This window comes from Aquarana catesbeiana, unplaced genomic scaffold, assembly GCF_042186555.1.
Source record: "Aquarana catesbeiana isolate 2022-GZ unplaced genomic scaffold, ASM4218655v1 unanchor237, whole genome shotgun sequence".
NCBI lineage: Eukaryota > Metazoa > Chordata > Amphibia > Anura > Ranidae > Aquarana > Aquarana catesbeiana.
In genome coordinates, this window is record NW_027362665.1 from 1,221,829 (window position 1) to 1,244,181 (window position 22,353).

At 44.7% G+C, this 22,353-nt stretch overlaps 1 protein-coding gene across 1 annotated transcript in view; it reads left to right on the plus strand.

Moving 5' to 3' along the window:
- Window positions 1–22,353, plus strand: part of LOC141122062 (uncharacterized) — a 218,349-nt gene that overhangs the window by 17,755 nt on the left and 178,241 nt on the right. The window contains 3 exon segments of the mRNA XM_073611859.1: window positions 765–971; window positions 1,461–1,602; window positions 14,306–15,201. Coding sequence (XP_073467960.1) covers window positions 765–971; window positions 1,461–1,602; window positions 14,306–15,201 — 1,245 coding nt within the window.

The window sequence follows — 22,353 nt, forward strand, 5'->3', positions numbered from 1 at the left end:
CGCCACTTTACAGGCATACTATAGACACCCCCCAGGTACGATATTTAAAGGAATATTTCACTTTTATTTTTCACTTTAAGCATCATTAAAATCACTGCTCCCGAAAAAACTACCATTTTTAAAACTTTTTTTGCATTGATGCAGTACATGTCCCCTGGGGCAGGACCCAGGTCCCCAAACCCTTTTTAGGACAATAACTTGCATATAAGCCTTTAAAATTCGCACTTTTGATTTCTCAGGTTCGAGTCCCATAGACTTTAACGGTGTTTGAAAGTTTGCGCAAACTTTCGGTCCATTTGCGTGTTCTGGATGCGAACCGAACCGGGGGGGGTGTTTGGCTCATCCCTAATCCTGAGAGATATATTCCAGGCGTGTGACTCTGTAGTGGTGTCAACTTTTGGAGGTGAGAAGGCATTCCAGCTAGAGGTGTCGGTCACTGAAGTCACAGGATAATAATGAACTGTCACTGAAAGTTGCACAACAGGGGCATTTTGATAATATGAGGACTTGATTTATTATTATTGTTTTTTGGTTGCGGGAAAACTATATTTTGTTTGCTAGTATTTCAATGAGAGTCACATGTGGATTCATTCTAAGAGGTGTAGGCAGCAATCACATCAATTCTATTAGTACATTGAATATTTCATCTTATTATATTTACTCACATTATTTTTGTATTGTATATTGCGCTGATTATATATTTTCTCACATTATGATTTATACACAGCATGTTTATTACAATGAATGTTTTATTATATATTCAGAGTGGAAACCTCGGGGATGATAATATTGATGTTAAAGAAGAGTATAAAGAGGAGGATGAGGAGTATGGAGTGATGGAGGAGTTTTCAGAAGGACACAAGGATATGATGGAGCCACCTAATACCAGGAACCCACCAGAGAGATGTCCCCGTCCTCTGTATTCCCGGGATTCCACACAGGAAGGTCACACCATCCCTCACTGTTACAAGGTTGGTGGGACAGAGGATATTAAACAAACACACTTATAGAGACAATGGGGGTTATTTACGAAAGGCAAATCTACTTTGCACTACAAGTGCAAAGTGCACTTGGAAGTGCAGTCCCTGTAGATCCGAGGGGGACATGCAAGGAAAATAAAAAACGGCATTTTAACTTGCACATGATTGGATGATAAATCCAGCAGAGCTTCCCCTCATTTCAGATCTTCCCCTCATTTCAGATCTTCCCCTCATTTCAGATCTTGCCCTCATTTCAGATCTTGCCCTCATTTCAGATCTTGCCCTCATTTCAGATCTTGCCCTCATATTTACAGCAACTGCACTTCCATGTGCACTTTCGGTGCAAATTCAAGTGCACTTTGCACTTGTAGTTTGCACTTGTAGTGCAAAGTGGATTTGCCTTTCGTAAATAACCCCCCAATGTGTGGATTTCATATGTGATGTCACACTAATAAAGCTTCTCTCATTTTCTTGATTTAGAGTGGAGATCCAATCGATATAGAATTTGAGGTTAAATCAGAAGAAGAAGAGAGGTATGTGAGGGATGATCAGCAGTCTATGGAGGAGGATGGAATAACGGGGACATTTATAGAGGAGGACACTCCTACAGAGATCAGCACAGGTGGGTCATTAACACTAAATACATTCCTCCACCCATACTGCTCACTGATTGGTCCAGAGTAGGGTGGGGACTGGGTGATATCAGCCTGTAATCCCCTGGTCACTTTCCTGAGCTGTGTTCCCCGTCCTGTATTCCTGTATTTCTCTCGGATAATCTTCCTTCTCTGTGCTGCAGACACAATTTATGTATCTAGACTGGATTTATGGAGATTCTGGGGTTCAGCTGGCGGAAAAATGTTCATTTTTACCATAGATGTTACTAGACCTTTGCTGGGGGAGCACATTGCAGAGGCTTCTTTCTCTAATTGATTCTTTCTACAAGTGATATGACTTGAGAACATACATAGCAAACTGCACTGGAAAGCACCTAACAGACTGCAGGTGACCCGTCTCTCTATTCAGCTCTCCTTCCACTCTGTAACATGCGTTCTCTACCACTTCTTTTGACACTCGTGTCCTCTCTCCTCAAACTCTCTTACCTTCACCCCTCTTCTCCACCCCCCTGCTTATACATATCACCCTGCCTTCTGTCCTCTCCCTATTACTGCTCCTACCAACTCTTGCTCATTCTACATCCATATACTGATAAAACCTCCAGTACTCTGAGGCATTCCCCTTCATATAAATCACATTCCCACATTACCTCCCTCACCCTCCTGCTTCTTCTAACCTCTGGTGACACATCCCCAAACCCTGGGCCGCCATCATCTGTCTCTGCCCAATGCTCCCATCCCCCTACACCCTCTGGCAGGAGCCGCAACCCACAGAACTTAGTCTCTATTCCTCTTCTTTCCAAAACCAGCCCCCCCCTCCTGTGTCCTTTGTAATGCACGCTCTGTCTGTAACAAACTCACCGTCTCCACAACCTCTTTATCACAAAATTCCCTTAACCTACTTGCCATTACTGAAACCTGGCTTCATGAATCAGATACTACTTCTCCTGCTTCCCTCTCCCATGGTGGCCTTCTCTGGACTCAATCCCCCAGACCCAGTGGACGGAAGGGAGATGGAGTGGGAATCCTTCTAGCCCCATGCAGCACCTATCGGGTACTTCAACCACCTCCCTCTCTGACACTATTTTGAGGCACATTGCATTTGTCTATTCTCTCCCATTTCTCTAAGAATTGCTGTCATCTACCAGCCCCCTGGACCAGTATCAGCCTTCCTTGATGACTTCTCTGCCTGGCTACCCTACTTTCTCTCTTCTGATATCCTCACAATTATTCTCGGTGACTTCAACATCCCTGTTAACGTTAACACTACTATTACTTCTAAACTTCTCAGTCTAACCTCATCACTTGACCTGAAGCAATGGATACAGGCTCCTACTCACTCCAACGGCAACACCCTTGACCTTGTCTGCTCTTATCTGTGCACTCCGTGCAACCTTTCCAACAATCCTCTCCCACTCTCTGATCACCACCTTATTAGTTTTGATCTCTCCCTGTCTTCCACCTCCTCTTCCTCCAACCGCCTAACAGTTACACGTAGAAACCTTTGCCACCTCAACCCTTCCCTTCTCTACTCTGCTACTGATCACCTCTATGACAAAATCTCACCCCTGTCCTGCCCCAACCTAGCCACTTTTTTTTTTATGTTATAACAAACTTTTTATTTGCAAGATTGTACATAACACATGGAAAGCATTGGTACACATGTTTAACATCATACAGAAGGTATTTCTTACAAAATGAACATGATACACATATATTTCTATCATATAGTTAGTTCTTTAGGTTCTGATATAATCCGTACATTTCCATACTCATACTTAGTAAGTATCTGGATAAGCACTGTTTATGTGCATGTCGTAGACTCTTGTAACCATCTATCCCATACTCTGTTATATTTATTTGGACAACCTCTGTTAATATAAAGGAATTTTTTTATATGGAAGGGTTGTGTTAATGTCTCTTTTCCAGTCCACCAAGTGAGGGGGTTCAGGTCTCCTCCATTGTCTGGCAATAATTTTGTGAATTTATCTAGTACATCTGGAAAAATCCCCAGGAGGCATTGCTTTGGGTCAAGGGTTAATGGAGACCCCATGTCGTCATGTAGGAAGGTAACTATTTGTTTCCAATAGTCTTGTATCTTATGACAGGACCATATGAGGTGAAAGAATGTGCCTGTTTCAGTTGCACACATTGGACATGTGGTGGGTTGACTTCTTTTATATCTAGCTACCCTAAGAGGAGTGAGGTATGCACGGTGAAGTATAAAGATCTAGGGCAGTCTGTCTGAAAGTTTGGGTGAAACTAACTTGCATGTTTCCAAAGCCTCCTCCCACTCTTCATCCTCCCAACCTCCCTCTCCCATCTTGGTTTTAACACGTAAGCTAATTTTGCAGAGGTAGGGGCTGATAACATGTTGTAAAAACAGGAAATACGTTTTTTTGAGTCTGTATGCTTGACTATGGCTATTATAGAATTAGGGGTGGGTTGTGGAAGACCCTGTGAAAACTGCGTCTGGATCGCATGATGGATCTGGAGATAACAAAAAAACATATGATTCGGAATCTGGAACTCCATCTTAAGTGCATCAAACGTTTTAAAAGTTCCGTTTGTGAACAGGTGGTGTAAATAATATATGCCCTTGGCTGCCCATAAATCTGAGTTCCGGATTCCATTAAGTTCCTGCAGCTTGTTATTATGCCAAAGTGGTGTATAGTCATTATATGATGGTGTCTCTAGTTTAGAAGAAGCCAATTCCCATATGCGTCTATAATGATACAGCAAGGAATGTCTATAGTCTTTTTTGACTGTGTGTTCCCTACACCTACTGCTATCCCGTTTATTGGGTCTCCAGTAAGCGTTCCTTGTCAGTTTTGTCAATGTGAAATAGTTGGGATAGTTGTGACGCAATATAATAATGGTTAAAATCAGGTAGTGCTGTTCCACCCATATCCGTTGAATTTTTAAGTGTTTGCCACGAGAGTTTGTGTCTAGATTTCCCCCATATAAATGGTTTAAGTAGTGCTTCTAACAGTTTAAAATACTTGAGGGGTAGATATACTGGAGTATGCCATAAGACGTACAGTACCTTGGGCAGTAGTACCATCTTTATTAAATTGACACGGCCCCATATTCCTAAAGGGAGGCGGGACCAGACCTGGATCTTAGATTTAATTAGGGAGAATAATGGTTCAATATTCAAGGAAATATAGTCTACTGGATTCTTGGATATTTTAACGCCAAGATATTTTATTATATCCACCCTTTGAAGGGGTAAATTAGACTGTGATTCTGTAGGTGGGAAACTATCAATTGGTAATATCTGTGACTTTTCCAATTAATCCTCAAGCCCGAGAATTTCCCAAATTGCTCAATTACATTAAGTGCTGTGTGTAGAGAGGGGCCAGAGTCTGCCAGGTAGAGGAGAGTGTCATCTGCATAAAGGCTAATTTTCTCGGTAAGGGATCCGAATGTCAAACCTATTATCTCCTGGTTAGTACGGATGGACACGGCGAGGGGTTCCGATGCCAGAGCATATAGCAAAGGCGAGAGCGGACATCCCTGCCTCATACCTCTGCTTAGGCCAAATTCCCGAGAGGGGCATCCATTGGCCACCACTCGGGCAGTTGGTTGCTGATATAACAGTTGCACCCATCTGATAAATTTGGGCCCAAATCCGTATCCCTCCATGCATCTCCAGAGATATTTCCACTCAACCGAATCAAATGCCTTGGCTGTATCTAATGTTACTATTACTCTTGTGCCCACATTATCATGCTTGGCCTGGAGATTGATAAATAGCTTCCTTAAATTAAAGGAAGTGTTACGGCCAGGCATAAACCCTGACTGATCCACATGTATAAGGGATAGTATTACTTGGTTTAGAAGTTTGGAGAGTACTTTGGCCAATATTTTGACATCTACTTGGAGTAAGGATATGGGGCGGTACGACTCAGGGTACCCTAGGTCTTTCCCTGGTTTGGGTATAAGTACTATCGTGGCCTCTCTCATGGATGCAGGTAGTGTTGAGGTTTCAAACATAGTGTTATACAGAGTCAGCAGTTTGGGTGTAAGTATCGCAGAAAAGTGCGCATAGAATTCAATGGGCAAACCATCAGACCCCGGGGATTTGGACCTGGCAAAGTCTGCAATAGCAATCTTTATTTCCTCCTCCTTGAGGGGTGCCTCAAGGAGTTCAACTTGACTCTTCGAGAGTTGTGGAAGTATGGTGTTGCTCGAGAACTGATCCATTATTGTCGTATCCTCCGAGACTGTCGATGTGTAAAGTTCTGTAAAAAAATCTCTAAACTTGGAGGACACGACAAAAGGATCCGTGATTGGCTGTCTATCCTTACAGTGAAGTGTTATTACAATTGGGGGTTTGTCTTCACTATGAACAAGATATGCAAGCAATTTACCAGCTTTTTCTCCATGTTCAAACCACCGCTGTCTAGTGAAGAATAATTTCTGCTTCGCTTTTTCATATTGCATCTGAGACACCACTCTTGTCTGTAGTTTAAGAGTATTGGCATTTGTTATGGATGGGTCAGCTATATATGCTTTTTCTGAAGAGGATAGTTCTATGATTGCTTTGTCCAGGGCTTCCATAGAGTTTGTTTTAATCTGATTAATGCGTGAGGTCAGGATCGCACGGGCATGCAACTTAAACGTGTCCCACACTACTGGCGCGGGAGCCGAATGTTCATTGTCAGTAAAAAACCGAGTCCATTCCACTTCAAGTGTATCATCTTCTGGCAGCAAGGACAACCAAAATGGGTTCAAGCGCCAGGCCCGCTTCTGCTTAGCAAGGGACATGCTAAGAGTAATAGAGTAAAAGCTATGATCAGACAACAGTCTAGGTCCAAAGGACACTGTCAATAATCTAGGTAAAAGTTGTTGAGATATCAGAATGAAATCTATTTGGGACATTGAGTTATGCGTGGAAGAGAAGCATGAATAAGCATTAGTATGCGGAAATTTATTTCTCCACGTCTAATTGATTCTTTCTACAAGTGATATGACTTGAGAACATACATAGCAAACTGCACTGGAAAGCACCTAACAGACTGCAGGTGACCCGTCTCTCTATTCAGCTCTCCTTCCACTCTATAACATGCGTTCTCTACCACTTCTTTTGACACTCGTGTCCTCTCTCCTCAAACTCTCTTACCTTCACCCCTCTTCTCCACCCCCCTGCTTATACATATCACCCTGCCTTCTGTCCTCTCCCTATTACTGCTCCTACCAACTCTTGCTCATTCTACATCCATATACTGATAAAACCTCCAGTACTCTGAGGCATTCCCCTTCATATAAATCACATTCCCACATTACCTCCCTCACCCTCCTGCTTCTTCTAACCTCTGGTGACACATCCCCAAACCCTGGGCCGCCATCATCTGTCTCTGCCCAATGCTCCCATCCCCCTACACCCTCTGGCAGGAGCCGCAACCCACAGAACTTAGTCTCTATTCCTCTTCTTTCCAAAACCAGCCCCCCCCCTCCTGTGTCCTTTGTAATGCTCTGTCTGTAACAAACTCACCGTCTCCACAACCTCTTTATCACAAAATTCCCTTAACCTACTTGCCATTACTGAAACCTGGCTTCATGAATCAGATACTACTTCTCCTGCTTCCCTCTCCCATGGTGGCCTTCTCTGGACTCAATCCCCCAGACCCAGTGGACGGAAGGGAGATGGAGTGGGAATCCTTCTAGCCCCATGCAGCACCTATCGGGTACTTCAACCACCTCCCTCTCTGACACTATTTTGAGGCACATTGCATTTGTCTATTCTCTCCCATTTCTCTAAGAATTGCTGTCATCTACCAGCCCCCTGGACCAGTATCAGCCTTCCTTGATGACTTCTCTGCCTGGCTACCCTACTTTCTCTCTTCTGATATCCTCACAATTATTCTCGGTGACTTCAACATCCCTGTTAACGTTAACACTACTATTACTTCTAAACTTCTCAGTCTAACCTCATCGCTTGACCTGAAGCAATGGATACAGGCTCCTACTCACTCCAACGGCAACACCCTTGACCTTGTCTGCTCTTATCTGTGCACTCTGTGCAATCTTTCCAACAATCCTTTCCCACTCTCTGATCACCACCTTATTAGTTTTGATCTCTCCCTGTCTTCCACCTCCTCTTCCTCCAACCGCCTAACAGTTACACGTAGAAACCTTTGCCACCTCAACCCTTCCCTTCTCTACTCTGCTACTGATCACCTCTATGACAAAATCTCACCCCTGTCCTGCCCCAAACTAGCCACTTTTTTTTTTACGTTATAACAAACTTTTTATTTGCAAGATTGTACATAACACATGGAAAGCATTGGTACACATGTTTAACATCATACAGAAGGTATTTCTTACAAAATGAACATGATACACATATATTTCTATCATATAGTTAGTTCTTTAGGTTCTGATATAATCCGTACATTTCCATACTCATACTTAGTAAGTATCTGGATAAGCACTGTTTATGTGCATGTCGTAGACTCTTGTAACCATCTATCCCATACTCTGTTATATTTATTTGGACAACCTCTGTTAATATAAAGGAATTTTTTTATATGGAAGGGTTGTGTTAATGTCTCTTTTCCAGTCCCTTGGCTGCCCATAAATCTGAGTTCCGGATTCCATTAAGTTCCTGCAGCTTGTTATTATGCCAAAGTGGTGTATAGTCATTATATGATGGTGTCTCTAGTTTAGAAGAAGCCAATTCCCATATGCGTCTATAATGGTACAGCAAGGAATGTCTATAGTCTTTTTTGACTGTGTGCTTCTAACAGTTTAAAATACTTGAGGGGTAGATATACTGGAAAAAGTTGGTAAAAGTTGTTGAGATATCAGAATGAAATCTATTCGGGACATTGAGTTATGCATGGAAGAGAAGCATGAATAAGCATTAGTATGCGGAAATGTATTTCTCCACGTGTCAATTAGATGAATGGATGAGGTTATTTTATGTAGTTTAGTGTCATTTGTCCTCGTTGCAGCTACTGTCAGTGGGCGAATTCTGTCTAGTGTATCATTCATTGTGGAATTAAAATCCCCCATCCATACTGCTTGCACTGTGGGGTATCTTGCCATAAAGGAGACACCCTCCAGTATTATAGTAATAGAGAATGGAGGGGGGACATAGAAAGCTAAGATTAGGAAGGGTTCTCCGTACAGTTTAGCAGATATAAAGACATATCTGCCCTGAGGGTCTGTGCATATCTCTCCTGGCTCAAAATGTATGGATTTTGCAATTAAAATAGATACACCTCTGGAATGGGATGTAAACGTCGAGTGAAATGCCCATCCTACCCAGGGGCGGCGTAGGGCCATCTGTAGCTTGCCATCTATATGGGTTTCCACCAGTGCTAATATATCAGCCCTCTGTTTCTTAAGGAACGCAAGGGTTGCCGACCGCTTAAGCGGTTCACGCAAGCCCCTCACGTACCAAGTAAGGAATTTTATAGACGCCATATGGTGTTCTCACAGATCAATTTCAGTATTAAGGTGTGTATCATGAGTCTCACCAGTACCTCTATACAAACATTATGCATGACTATGTACAGTACTACAAGATATAATAACAAAGTCAAATTTTCAATATTAGTCAAAAATCTATATTGATTCAAAAAGTGTGTACATAGTACTACTTGCATTTTAAAAGGTAACTTCAACATTTTCCCTCCCCTCTCCCTCCCAGCCCTGCACTGTCCCCAACCTGTGCGGGCATACTTCCAAAACAAAACTAAAATTGAAATCCGGGAAAAAACAGTCAGTTGCATCTGAAATAAAAGAAAAAACCAAGGTAGCCGTTGGGTTTTGGAACCCGGGTAAACATACCCCACAAAATCATGCATAAAGAAAATATTTGCGTGTATTCTCTGGGATAGATATATGTGTGTAATTGGACGGCTTCATTCCAGGTTCGGTGACTGATTTCCCTAAAGGTGCGTGGGGCAAAGTCACGCTGCACCTTGCATGTATTCTGTAGGACTGTTGCTGACCCGAGGCTCTGGTCGTCAGAATGATGAGTGATAGTATGTAGTTTCTCCTGAGATACTTAGGGCAATGTCCCTCATGTTGTAAGAAAAGAGGCCTGTGGTCCCTTTCTGCAGTACACGGCCATGTGCTGTATATGGTGGGTTATTCATTCTCTTTCCTGTTATCTTGGCGCTCCAGCCAGGCGATGGTATCTTCAGGGGTTTCAAAGAAAATGGCTCGGCCACACGAAGGCGTGCGGGAAATAACATTGAGTATTTAAGATTTTTGATGCGCAGGCGCCTCTTGGCTTCTGTGAAGTTTTGTCTGCGCTTCTGTACTTCAGTGGAAAAATCAGGGAAGATGGCTACCTTGACATTGCCAATGGGTATATTACCTTTCACCCTTGCCATGCGCAGCGTTGTATCACGGTCTTTATAATTTAGCGATAAATGTGCGGGGAGGGGCACCTTGTAGTGGCGGCCTAGCGGGCATGCGATGCGCTCTTTCGACGGCAAACGTGGGCGAGAAGGCCTCCCTGCCATATGTTGTAATTAGTAATTGTTCCAGGAATGTGGTAGGGTCTTTCCCCTCCGTCCCCTCTGGCAGGCCAATGAAGCGAAGGTTGCACCTACGAAGCCTGTTCTCCATGTCATCTTGCTTTGACAGGAGTTGGTTGATCTGGTATTGCATGCGTTCAGAGGTAGTCTGTAATGGCGGGATCGTGTCCTCCACCTCTCCTAGTCTGGTCTCCGATGTCTTAACTCGCTCCTTGAGCTTATGGAGGTCTTGTCGGACCAGTGAGACATCTACCTTCACCTCTTCAATTTTGGTCGTGAGGGCAGCCTGGAGTGCAGAGATGGCTTCCAGCACTCTATCCGTGTCCGCGCCCGCCACCTCCCTCCCCTCCGACGCGGTGCTGCCATCTTCCCCCAGGTTGTTTTTATCCTGTCAGCGGTACTTATCAAGTTTGGCAGCCGTGTCGGACTTGGGTTTCGTCGGGGCCATGACTGTTAGTAAGAGGTGGCAAATGTAGCTGGCTGAGCGGTTGCGGAGTTGGCACAGAGGGTGAACTGGGGGAGTTTGAAGGTCAGGAACGGCAAGATGGTCGCCACGCGTATCCAGGAAGGATGGATGTAGTGCTGGTGAAGAGGCCGGGAGTACCAAGATGGCCGCCAAGACTAGGCCGAAGCCACGGTCCGGATTTGGGGCTGCCGCTGTGTGGGAGGGCACTGCTCAGTTCAGACCTCCAGTCAGAAGCCGGTGCAGCAGGATCATCGCTTGGTGGGGGAGCCAGATAACAGAGGGGCCAGGACACAGCGCTTTTGTAGAGGCCGGGAGAAGCAAGATGGCCGCCGGACCTCAGGACTAGGCAGAAGCCGCGGCCTGGATTTGAGGCTGTCGCCGTGCGGGAGGGTACCACTCCGCTTAGACCCCTGACCGGAAGCCCGTGGAGCAGAGTCTGTGTGTGGTGGGAGAGCCAGACATCAGGGAAGCCAGGAAGGAGTATTGATGAGGAGGCCAGGAGGAGCAAGATGGCCGCTGGAGCCGACTAGGCCGAAGCCGTGGCCTGTAGTTGTGGCTGCCGCCGCCGAGGGGCGTCGTGCCGTTCGGAGCCCCCGTCCGATCAGAGGCCCGCTGAATCAAGTCAGTATATGTGGAGGGCCCCCGGGGGGTATGCCAGGCTGCTGCAGGAGGTTGCTGAGTAACAGGATTGATGTTTAAACAGGAGTATTGGACAGATCTCGGGTCCCACACGTCCTACTCCATGCTGTATCAGGCCCCCCCCCCAACCTAGCCACTTTTATCTACAACCACTCACTGTCTTCCTACCCAGACAAGCTTGCCCCCCTCACTACACACAGAATTAGGCCCCGACTGCTACAACCCTGGCAAACAGACAACACCAGAAGTCTCAGAAAACGTAGCCACACTCTTGAGCGTCTGTGGCATAAGACTAAGTTTCAGGAAGAGTTCACACAATATAAATCTGCCCTCCTAAAATACTATTCCTGCCTCCACACTGCCAAACAGACCTACTTTATCACACTCATTAACACCTTCTCATCCAGTCCACGTCAACTCTTCTCTACCTTCACACCTCTACTCTGTCCTCCACCAACTCACTCACTGCCCAGGAGATCGCCAATCACTTAAAAACTAAGATTGATACAATTTATGAGGAGATCTCCAACGCGCAAAAACTTCCCCCATGCAACACCCCATGTCCACAGATGCAATCATTACTTCCCTCATTCAACCCTGCTACTATTAATGAGGTTGCTAAACTTTTATCTAACACTCATCTAACCACCTGCTCCCTCGCAAATGCTATGCTCACCTTGTGACTCAATTCTACACTCTCTAACTCACATTTTCAACCTCTCCCTCTCTTGTGGAATCTTCCCAAACTCTCTAAAACATGCGCTAGTCACCCCCATACTTAAAAAGTCCTCACTGGACCCCACCAATCTTAACAACCTACGTCCCATCTCCTTACTCGCCTTCTCCTCCAAACTTCTTGAAAGACTGGTCTACAACCAACTGAGCGACTATCTGACCATGATCAAACTTCTTGATCCCCTTCAGTCTGGATTTTGCCCTCAACACTCCATGGAAACTGCTCTCATTAAACTCTCAAATTACCTACTAACGGTTAAAACCAGCGGACAATATTCTTTACTACTTCTCCTGGATCTCTCTACTGGCTTTGACACAGTGGACCACCCCCTCCTCCTCAATAAACTCCACTCCTTTGGTCTCTGTGACTGTACTCTTCGCTGGTTCTTATCCTACCTATCCCACCGCTCCTTCAGTGTCACTTACAACTCTACTTCCTCCTCTTCCTTTCTCTGTTGGGGTCCCCTAAGGTTCTGTTCTTGAACCTCTCCTTTTCTCAATCTACACCTCCTCCCTGGGTCAGTTGATTGCCTCCCACGGCTTTCAATATCATCTCTATGCTGGTGACACCCAAATCTTTCTCTCCACCCCCCAGCTCTCTCCATCTGTCTCCTCACGCATCGCCAAATTACTAGCAGACATATCAGCCTGGATGTCACACCACTTCCTCAAACTCAACCTAAAACTGAGCCCATAATATTTCTTCCCCATGTGCCACTTCCCCTGATTTCTCTGTCAATATCAACGGCTCAACTATCAACTTGTCCCCCCACGCCAAGGTCCTAGGTGTAATCCTGGACTCTGAAATAACCTTTTGGCCCCACATTCTATCGTTCTCCAAAATTTGCTGCCTCAACCTCCACAACATCTCCAAGGTTATTATACATTATTATTATACACGATTTATATAGCGCCAACAGTTTACGCAGCCCTTTACAATGTAGAGGAGGGACAACACAATTACAGTTCAATACAGAAGGGACAGGAGGGCCCAGGTCATAGAGTTGAGTTTGAGGAAGTGGTGTGACATCCATACCGATATGTCAATAAGTAACTTTGAGATCTGTGAGGAGACCGAGGGGGTGAGTTGAGGAGTGGAGAGATAGATCTGGGTGTCGTCGGCATAGAGGTGGTATTGGAAGCCATGGGAGGTTAGTAACTGGCCCAGGGAAGAGGTATAGAGTGAGAATAGGAGAAGCCCAGAGACAGAGCCTTGGGGTACCCCAACAGAGAGAGGAAGAGGAGTGGAGGAGATGGAGTTGTAAGTGACACTGAAAGTGCGCTGAGATAGGTAGGAGGAGAACCAGGATAAAGCAGAATCACGGAGGCCAAGGGAGTGTAGTTTGCTGAGGAGGAGCTATGTCAAAGGCAGCAGAGAGGTCTAAGAGTATGAGTATGGAGTAATGGCCATTGGTTTTAGCAGTTAGTAGGTCATTGGTGAGTTTTAGTAGGGCAGTTTCAGTGGAATGTTGAGGATGGAAGCCGGACTTTAGGGGGTCGAGAAGGTTGTTGTCCATGAAGCAGTGACTCATTCGGTCATGGACAAGGCGTTCGATGAGCTTGGAGGCAAATGGGAGCAGGGAGATGGGTCTTAAGTTATTCAAACAGGTGGGGTCTAGTGAGGGTTTTTTAAGTACGGGGGTAACCAGTGCATGTTTGAGCGGGGAAGGAAAGGAGCCAGAGGAGAGGAAGAGGTTGAAGATGTGGGTTAGGGAGTTGAGGATAGAGCGGGAAGGTGGTCGCAGTAATTGAGAGGGTACATGGTCCAGGGGACCGGTGGTGAGGTGGGCCATGGAGAGGAGTTTATCAACTTCATCGGTGGTAACTGGGCAGAAGGAAGAGAGTATTGAGTGTGGTGTTGGACCCGATGTGTTGGGTAGCGGAGGAAGTTGAATGCTGGATATCTCCTTGCGAATTTTGTCGATTTTGCTTTTGAAATGGTTGGCAATCTGTTCAGTGGTAAGCAAGTTGTTGGGTGAGGGCAGTGGGAGATGAAGTAAGGAATTAAGGGTAGAAAAGTTTGATGAGGTTTGGATGAGAGGGTTGTAATAGGTTTGTTTAGCAGTGTGGAAGCAGGAGTTGTATTTGAGAAGGGCAGATTTGTACAAGGTAAAGACTTTAACCCATGCTTGCTCAAGAGCACGGCTGTGTCTCTTGAGACTTAGTCAATTAATAACTAAATAGTTGGCCAATTATTGTTTTTTTGAAAATAATCATTAGTTGCCGCCCTACAGAGGACCCTTTTACTAGTTACAATTCCACCCTCAAGGTAAGATCCTCAGAGACAAAGCTGCCTGATGTGGGCAGAGTCCTGTTTAGGGGAACCAATCAGCTCATGTCTAGTAATAATCTTTTTTATCTCTATTTTAGTAGATGGACGGGAGATGAGGAAAACCTCAGAGGATTGTCTCACTTTGTCTTCAGACTGTAAAGTAGAAGATGAGGACATCACACAGTATAGTCCAGGAGAAAACCCGACTACCTCAAATGTCCATCCGGCACCACACAGTGTAGATGGACCATCGTATTCCTCTTATCCTGAGGAACCTCAAACTGTGAGGGACGGTGCCGTCCTTCCAACAGAGAAGAGGTTTTCCTGTACTGAGTGTGGCAAGTGTTTCCCTTCTAAATCTAAACTTAATGTGCATATAAGATCTCATACAGGAGAGAAGCCGTATTCCTGTCCTGAGTGTGGGAAAAGTTTTTCAGTGAAATACAGTCTTCACATACATCAGAGATCTCACACGGGGGAAAAGCCATATTCCTGTCCTGAGTGTGGGAAATGTTTTTCACAAAAGTCTGATCTTTACACACATCAGAGATCTCACACAGGAGAGAAGCCATATTCCTGTCCTGAGTGCGGGAAATGTTTTTCAGGGAAGTTCAATCTTTACACACATCAGAGATCTCACACGGGGGAGAAGCCGTATTCTTGTCCTGAGTGCGGGAAATGTTTTTCAGATAGGTCCAGTTTTAACAGACATCAGAGATCTCACACAGGGGAGAAGCCACTTTCCTGTCCTGAGTGCGGGAAATGTTTCTCACAGAAGTCCCATCTTTACACACATCAGAGATCTCACACAGGAGAGAAGCCATATTCCTGTTCTGAGTGCGGGAAATGTTTTTCACAGAAGTCCAATCTTTACACACATCAGAGATCTCACACAGGGGAGAAGCCGTATTCTTGTCCTGAGTGCGGGAAATGTTTTTCAGATAGGTCCAGTCTTAACAAACATCAGAGACCTCACACAGGGGAGAAGCCACTTTCCTGTCATGAGTGAGGGAATTGTTCCTCACTGAAGTCCTGTCTTTCTGTACATCAGGGATCTCACACAACCCTCGAGGTGTATTAGTGCCTTGAGTGCGGGAAATGTCTTCTATATTATTGTTGCTGGACATCACAGCTCTCACGTGGGGAAGAAGCACACCCTGATATACACCTCAGATATACTCCATGGCTGATCTTCATCATGTAAGAAACAGTTCATAAGGAGATCAGAGATCACCAAAGACATGGAAGAAGTGTTGTACCATGTTGGCCATTGATAGCAGGAAAAAAATAAAAATGGAGTCATTACCTTTCATTGACTGAGTACATTTTGTGGTGTAAGATTTCACAAACACTTAGAACGATTATGACCGGCATTCGTCCAGCCATGATGAATATTGGCCGTATTTTATTTCATACTCTGATTTCCTTGACTCCATCTAATGACCATAATGCAGTATTGCACTAATTGAGGTATTTCAGGAAAAATACCAGATTATGGCCACTAGATGGAGCTGATGATCATAGGAAATCACTGTGGTAAATCACAGCCAGAAATTGTAACAGCTGGATGAATGATTGTCACATTAGTCCAATAATTTTTTTGAAAAATAGACCTCTTAGTCTCCTTCATCAGACATGTCTTCATACTAATACCTGAGATCATACTCATACACTTATCAGTACAGTACACACTGAAGGATATCGCTTAAATAAGCCAACACTATTAGACTAACCATTGAATTAAAATGGGAAATACTATGTTTGGACTTTAGATTGCGCTAAGTATAATAGCAATTTTCTCCAGCTAGTGGCAAATGTGGTATTTTCTATTTTAAATCAATGGGAATTATTTGACAGCAAATAGCCAAATAAACTCAATTTTTCCCTCATTCACACAGAAGGAATGTACATGTATTTTCATTGGGTGAATTATTATGTAAATTATTTATGAATAGACCCCTAAATGTCAGGAGACATTTATATAAAGATGGGAAGTATGTAGCAGGTAAATGAATAGACCTCCTAGCAATGTTATTACCAGGCTGCAGCTAGGGGGAGCTCTAATGTTTAGAGTGTGACCACAGCAGAGTGATCCCATCTAGCTCACATTAACCCTTTCACTACCAGAGCTGGTTTTCCATTATTTTTGCACACATGGTAATATGGAGATTTTGGGCCTGAAGATTAGATAAAATCCCCAAACATATATTTTCTGAAAGCAGAGGCCCTGGAGAATAAAATGGTGGTAATTGTTAAGGTGTTCCTCGTACACAAATGTTACCTTCATATCCGGGTTTATTTTCTACTTTTCCCCCATTTTCTATAGTGTGATCTTTTCTACAATACTTTGTTATAATAATGTAACAGGTTGTGTATTGTATTGTACACAAACTAATAATGACTCCGCCTCCACATTACAGACAAGTCATTTTCCTGACCAATTGGATTTCTTCCTTTATTATTTCCCGATTCTATGACTGCAATCTTGTTATAAGTAAAACTATAATAAAAATATGTATTACATGGAAAAAAATATTCTGTGTGTTGGTGCAATGAGGAAAATCTTTGGTACCCAAAATTGCTCATAGATGACGCTTTAAATCCTTTACAGGTCATCAGTTTAGAGATAACCAGAAATAATGTCCCAGAGTGCAGTGGTCAGGAACATGTCATATACAGTCCTGTGTATAGAGTGCAGTGGTCAGGAACATGTCATATACAGTCCTGTGTATAGAGTGCGGTGGTCAGGAACATGTCATATACAGCCCTGTGTATGGAGTGCGGTGGTCAGCAACATGTCATATACAGCCCTGTGTATAGAGTGCGGTGGTCAGCAACATGTCATATACAGCCCTGTGTATAGAGTGCGGTGGTCAGGAACATGTCATATACAGCCCTGTGTATAGAGTGCGGTGTTCAGTAACATGTCATATACAGCCCTGTGTATAGAGTGCGGTGGTCAGGAACATGTCATATACAGCCCTGTGCATAGAGTGCGGTGGTCAGGAACATGTCATATACAGCCCTGTGCATAGAGTGCGGTGGTCAGGAACATATCATATACAGCCCTGTGCATAGAGTGCGGTGGTCAGGAACATGTCATATAGAGTGCGGTGGTCAGGAACATGTCATATACAGTCCTGTGTATAGAGTGCGGTGGTCAGGAACGTGTCATATACAGTCCTGTGTATAGAGTGCGGTGGTCAGAAACGTGTCACATACATTCCTGTGTATAGAGTGCAGTGATCAGGAACGTGTCATATACAGTCCTGTGTATAGAGAGCCATGGTCAGGTACATGTCATATACAGTCCTGTGTATAGAGTGCGGTGGTCAGGAACATGTCATATACAGTCCTGTGTATAGAGTGCAGTGGTCAGGAACGTGTCACATACAGTCCTGTGTGTAGAGTGCGGTGATCAGGAACATGTCATATACAGTCCTGTGTATAGAGTGCCGTGGTCAGGAACATGTCATATACAGTCCTGTGTATAGAGTGCGGTGGTCAGGAACATGTCATATACAGTCCTGTGTATAGAGTGCGGGGGTCAGGAACATGTCATGTCATATTGGCCTCGTAGAGGAGGGTAGGCACCTGCTTCCCTCTGCGCCCCGCCTGCCTGCGTTTACTGCAAAACAAAAAGAGAAGAGAAACGGGTTCCATAATTAAACTACAATTGTAATCTGAAAATTACATCAACACATGAAACAAATGTAGAATGAACCTGTAGAATTAATTAATGCAAATGGAATTTTTGGATTAGGCGCATTTTTTCATGTAGCACAAGATTTGCACATTGATTTATTAGCCAAATTTATTTTAAGAAAAATGAAAAACGTCTGCTTTTTGGTGTACAATAAAATATAAAAGACAGGATTGTGCAGAGTAAATTGATGTCCAGTCCACCTTTCTAATTACACGCTTGTGTGAACTGTGTATGGTGAAAATTTCCTTTCTTGTTTCTTTTGCAAAGCATTAACCACTTGCGGATGCGGACCCTCCCATAGTAAACATACGGCGGCTCCACAAGCTGGTTAAGTCCAGAAACCGGAACACAACATTTTTTCTTTTTTTTAATATTTAACTCTTTTTTTTGTTTGTTTCAATAACAAAAAATGTAAAACCCAGCGGTGATTGAATACCACCAAAAAAAAGCTCTATATTTTTCGTGGGAAAAGGGCGTAAATTTCATTTGGGTAGTACATCGCAGGAGCGCGCAATTGTCAGTTAACATGCAGCTTGCTAAATAGCAGAATATGGCCTGGTCAGAAAGGGGGCGGAACCTACAGGTGGTGGAGTGGAACATAAAAGCACTTACTGCTCATCAGTTTAGTGATAAGAACAAATAACGGCCATGGAAACATTCCTCTCACAACGATCGTGGTGATAATATGTAACATGTGCAAACTATGCTTTCATGTGTAGGCTTGGCACACCTATGCGCGAATGAGGTTTTTCACAGGAGGGAGGAGGATTTGAAAATTATTTTTCCTTTTTTTTTAAAAAAAATTCACTGAACTTTACTGACATCACATGTGATAACAATAATATATGTTTATGTGTGTGGGGGGGGACATGTTTTTGGGCATAATATGCAATTTCTAAAATGTAAAAAAATAAAATAATCAGACACATTACTTACCGTTTTATGTCGCTGAATTTTTTACTACAGGCAGACAGGTCACACTGATGGCGTTGTATCACCTCAACTTTTCGAGAGATCTCCTCCCACTTCTCCCGCTTCCACTCTAAAGTGGTCTCCCTGGAGCGGGGGCCACACAGCTGCATCCAGCAAGGAAGCGTTTCCCATAAAGGACCTGGGACTCAATGTGAGTCCACGTAAGGTTACGCTTCCTGCTGGTTGCAGCTTGTGTCCCCCTCCTGCACTTTTTTGATGGAGGGGGTGGTGCTGCTGCTGCTGCCTCCATAGAAGGGCCAGAAACCTCCATGGGGTCAAACTGCCTGAAGCCACCGTCGGATGCCGCCATCACACTTGGAACCGTTAGGAGCACAGAGCGAACAGGAAGAAAGTTATATGCTTGAATTTCAATATGTAATTCCATTGGCTGACTGTTGGGGTAGACGTTCGACATGAACAGAAACAAACAAGTATTGTATCATTCGATACGATCAAAAATATAATAGTTCTACATGAAGATTCGATGAAGCAGCTGAAAACATACGATCACCACAAGCGGACATTTACGGTCAAATAGGCTATAGAAGAATTCTAATGTTGTTTGACTAGTAATAATAATTACAATATTACTAGTCAAACAACATTCGAATTATACTATAACTTGTGGGCAGAGCATCCGACTGGAAATGTACGATCGCAGCGTTGTACAGTTTACTTTAGCTGCTTCGTCGAATCTTCTTAGAACATCCGACAGATACCATAAGCCTTCAATTGATAGATTCGACATTAATTCATTCGGATTTTCGGACGAATGCATTTTTAATGAAACAAAATCAATAAAATCGGATTTTGGAAGTAACAAAATATTTTTATTTTTCGGACGAAACCGAAATTCCAAAATAAAATATTTCAGTGTGCACATGTCTATCATTAAGTGGATAATATTTGCACCAGAACAGATATGATTTTCATGAAGATGGAGGTTTAATGACGACATACCATTGAACCGTAAACCATTTTTTGTGTGGAGATTAATGTGTGTCTCAGTCTTCGTCCTGTTAGTTGATATGAAGGAGTGCAAACAAGGACAATGAGATTGTGATTAGAGACATGGATTGTATTCTTCTTCCAACATAAACATGAACTTCCATCATCACCAGAAATGTACATTGGTAAATAATAAAAAATTGTTTTTACAAGGAGAACACTTTACCAGAAAGTACAAAACCTCCCAAAAATATATCTTCTTGTATTTCTGCAAATCTCAGGCTTAATAAATAATAACAGAATAGATAAGTATGTGCTGAAGAATGCAGTCACTGGAGCTCCACTCATGTGACTTCCACTTCCTGTAGTGGAGCTCCACTCTACACAGAAATCATGTGACTTCCACTTCCTGTAGTGGAGCTCCACTCTACACAGAAATCATGTGACTTCCACTTCCTGTAGTGGAGCTCCACTCTACACAGAAATCATGTGACTTCCACTTCCTGTAGTGGAGCTCCACTCCACACAGAAATCATATGATCTCCACTTCCTGTAGTGAAGCTCCACTCCACACAGGAATCACGTGTCCTCCACTTCCTGTAGTGGAGCTCCACTCTCATAGTTGCCAACATTGCAAAAAAAAAATGTGGGACACTTTTTTGGCTGTAGGCGGAGCCGTATAATAATTAGGGGGTGTGGCATGCGTTTGTAGGCGTGGCTTGGCAATAAAAGAGAAGATGCGGCAAAGAATCAGTGTGGTTTACATGAAATAGTGGGCGTGGCTTAAATGGGCGTGGCTCAAAGGAGGTTTGGTTAGAGTCTGAGATGAATAAGGGATGGAGAGGGAAAGGGGGAGAGAGGAATGAAGGGACAGCAGCCCCAGATCCTACACAACAATAGAAATATGTGTATTCTAAAAAGTTTAACACTTAGCAGATAAAGATATTCCAAACACCTGGTGTTAGCGCTTCAATCATCCCGGCACCATGATTGTTATGGTGTCAGGATGATTGAAGTGCATTATTTCTATTATTACATTGTAATATAAAATTAAATCATTCAACTCACCATAATGCCGAATCAGTGGGATCCCTGAGCGTGTCACCTTACACGTTGCCTGCCACCAGCAGAGTCCATCCTTGCATCAGGTACCACCAGCAGAGTCCATCCTTGCATCAGGTGCCCCTAGCAGAGTCTGTCCTTGCATCATGGGTCCCCAGCAGAGCCTGTCCTTGCATCAGGTGTCCCCAGCAGAGTCTGTCCTTGCATCAGGTGCCCCCAGCATAGTCAGTATAGACCCCCTCAGTGCAGACCCCCTTCCATCAGTGCAGACCACCCTCAGTGCAGACCCCCTCAGAGCAGACCCCCTCCATCAGTGCAGACCCCCTCAGAGCAGACCCCCCTCCATCAGTGCAGACCCCCTCAGAGCAGACCCCCCTCCATCAGTGCAGACGCCCTCAGAGCAGACCCCCCTCCATCAGTGCAGACCCCCTCAGAGCAGACCCCCCTCCATCAGTGCAGACCCCCTCAGAGCAGACTCCTCTCCATCAGTGCAGACCCCCTCAGAGCAGACCCCCCTCCATCAGTGCAGACCCCTCTCCATCAGTGCAGACCCCCTCAGAGCAGACCTCCCTCCATCAGTGCAGACCCCCTCAGCAGACCCCGCCTCCATCAGTGCAGACTCCCTCAGAGCAGAACCCCCTCCATCAGTGCAGACCCCCTCAGAGCAGACCCCCCTCCATCAGTGCAGACCCCCTCAGCAGACCCCCCTCCATCAGTGCAGACCCCCTCAGCAGACCCCCCTCTATCAGTGCAGACCCCCTCAGCAGCCCCCCCTCTATCAGTGCAGATGCCCTCAGCAGACCCCCCTCCATAAGTGCAGACCCTCCCCTCCCATAACGCCCCCAGGCCCCAGCAGTAAGCACATACAGCGGCCGCCGGCGCCATGTGTTCAGTGGAGATGGGAGGGGCCGATCCGTGCGAGAGGTGAAGCCGATTCATTGGCTGCACGGATCGAGCCCCCTTCCTCTCTCCACTGAACACAAGGGGGAGCGATCTAGCGGCGGCGGTGGGACCGGCCACCATTTTACTGAAGCCAATTTCCCAAAAATGCAAATTGCAAACATTCCCGATTTTCCCTGGGCAAATCCCGATTCGGGACAGCCTCCGATCGGGACGAGGGTCCCAAAATCAGGATTGTCCCGGGAAAATCGGGACTGTTGGCAACTATGCACTCTACACAGAAATCATGTGACCTCCACTTCCTTTAGTGGAGCTCCACTCTACACAGGAATCATGTGACCTCCACTTCCTGTAGTGGAGCTCCACTCTACACAGAAATCACGTGACCTCCACTTCCTGTAGTGGAGCTCAAGCTGCAGAGAGTCACAATAAAGTTCAGTAAAAAAAAAAAAGAAGTGGAGTGGAGGCCCATGCTTCCTGTCTTCAGTGGAGCTCCACTCTGCAGCCACACCCCTCTCCTTGGAGACTTCCTATTTGAGTAGAAGTGAGATCACCATC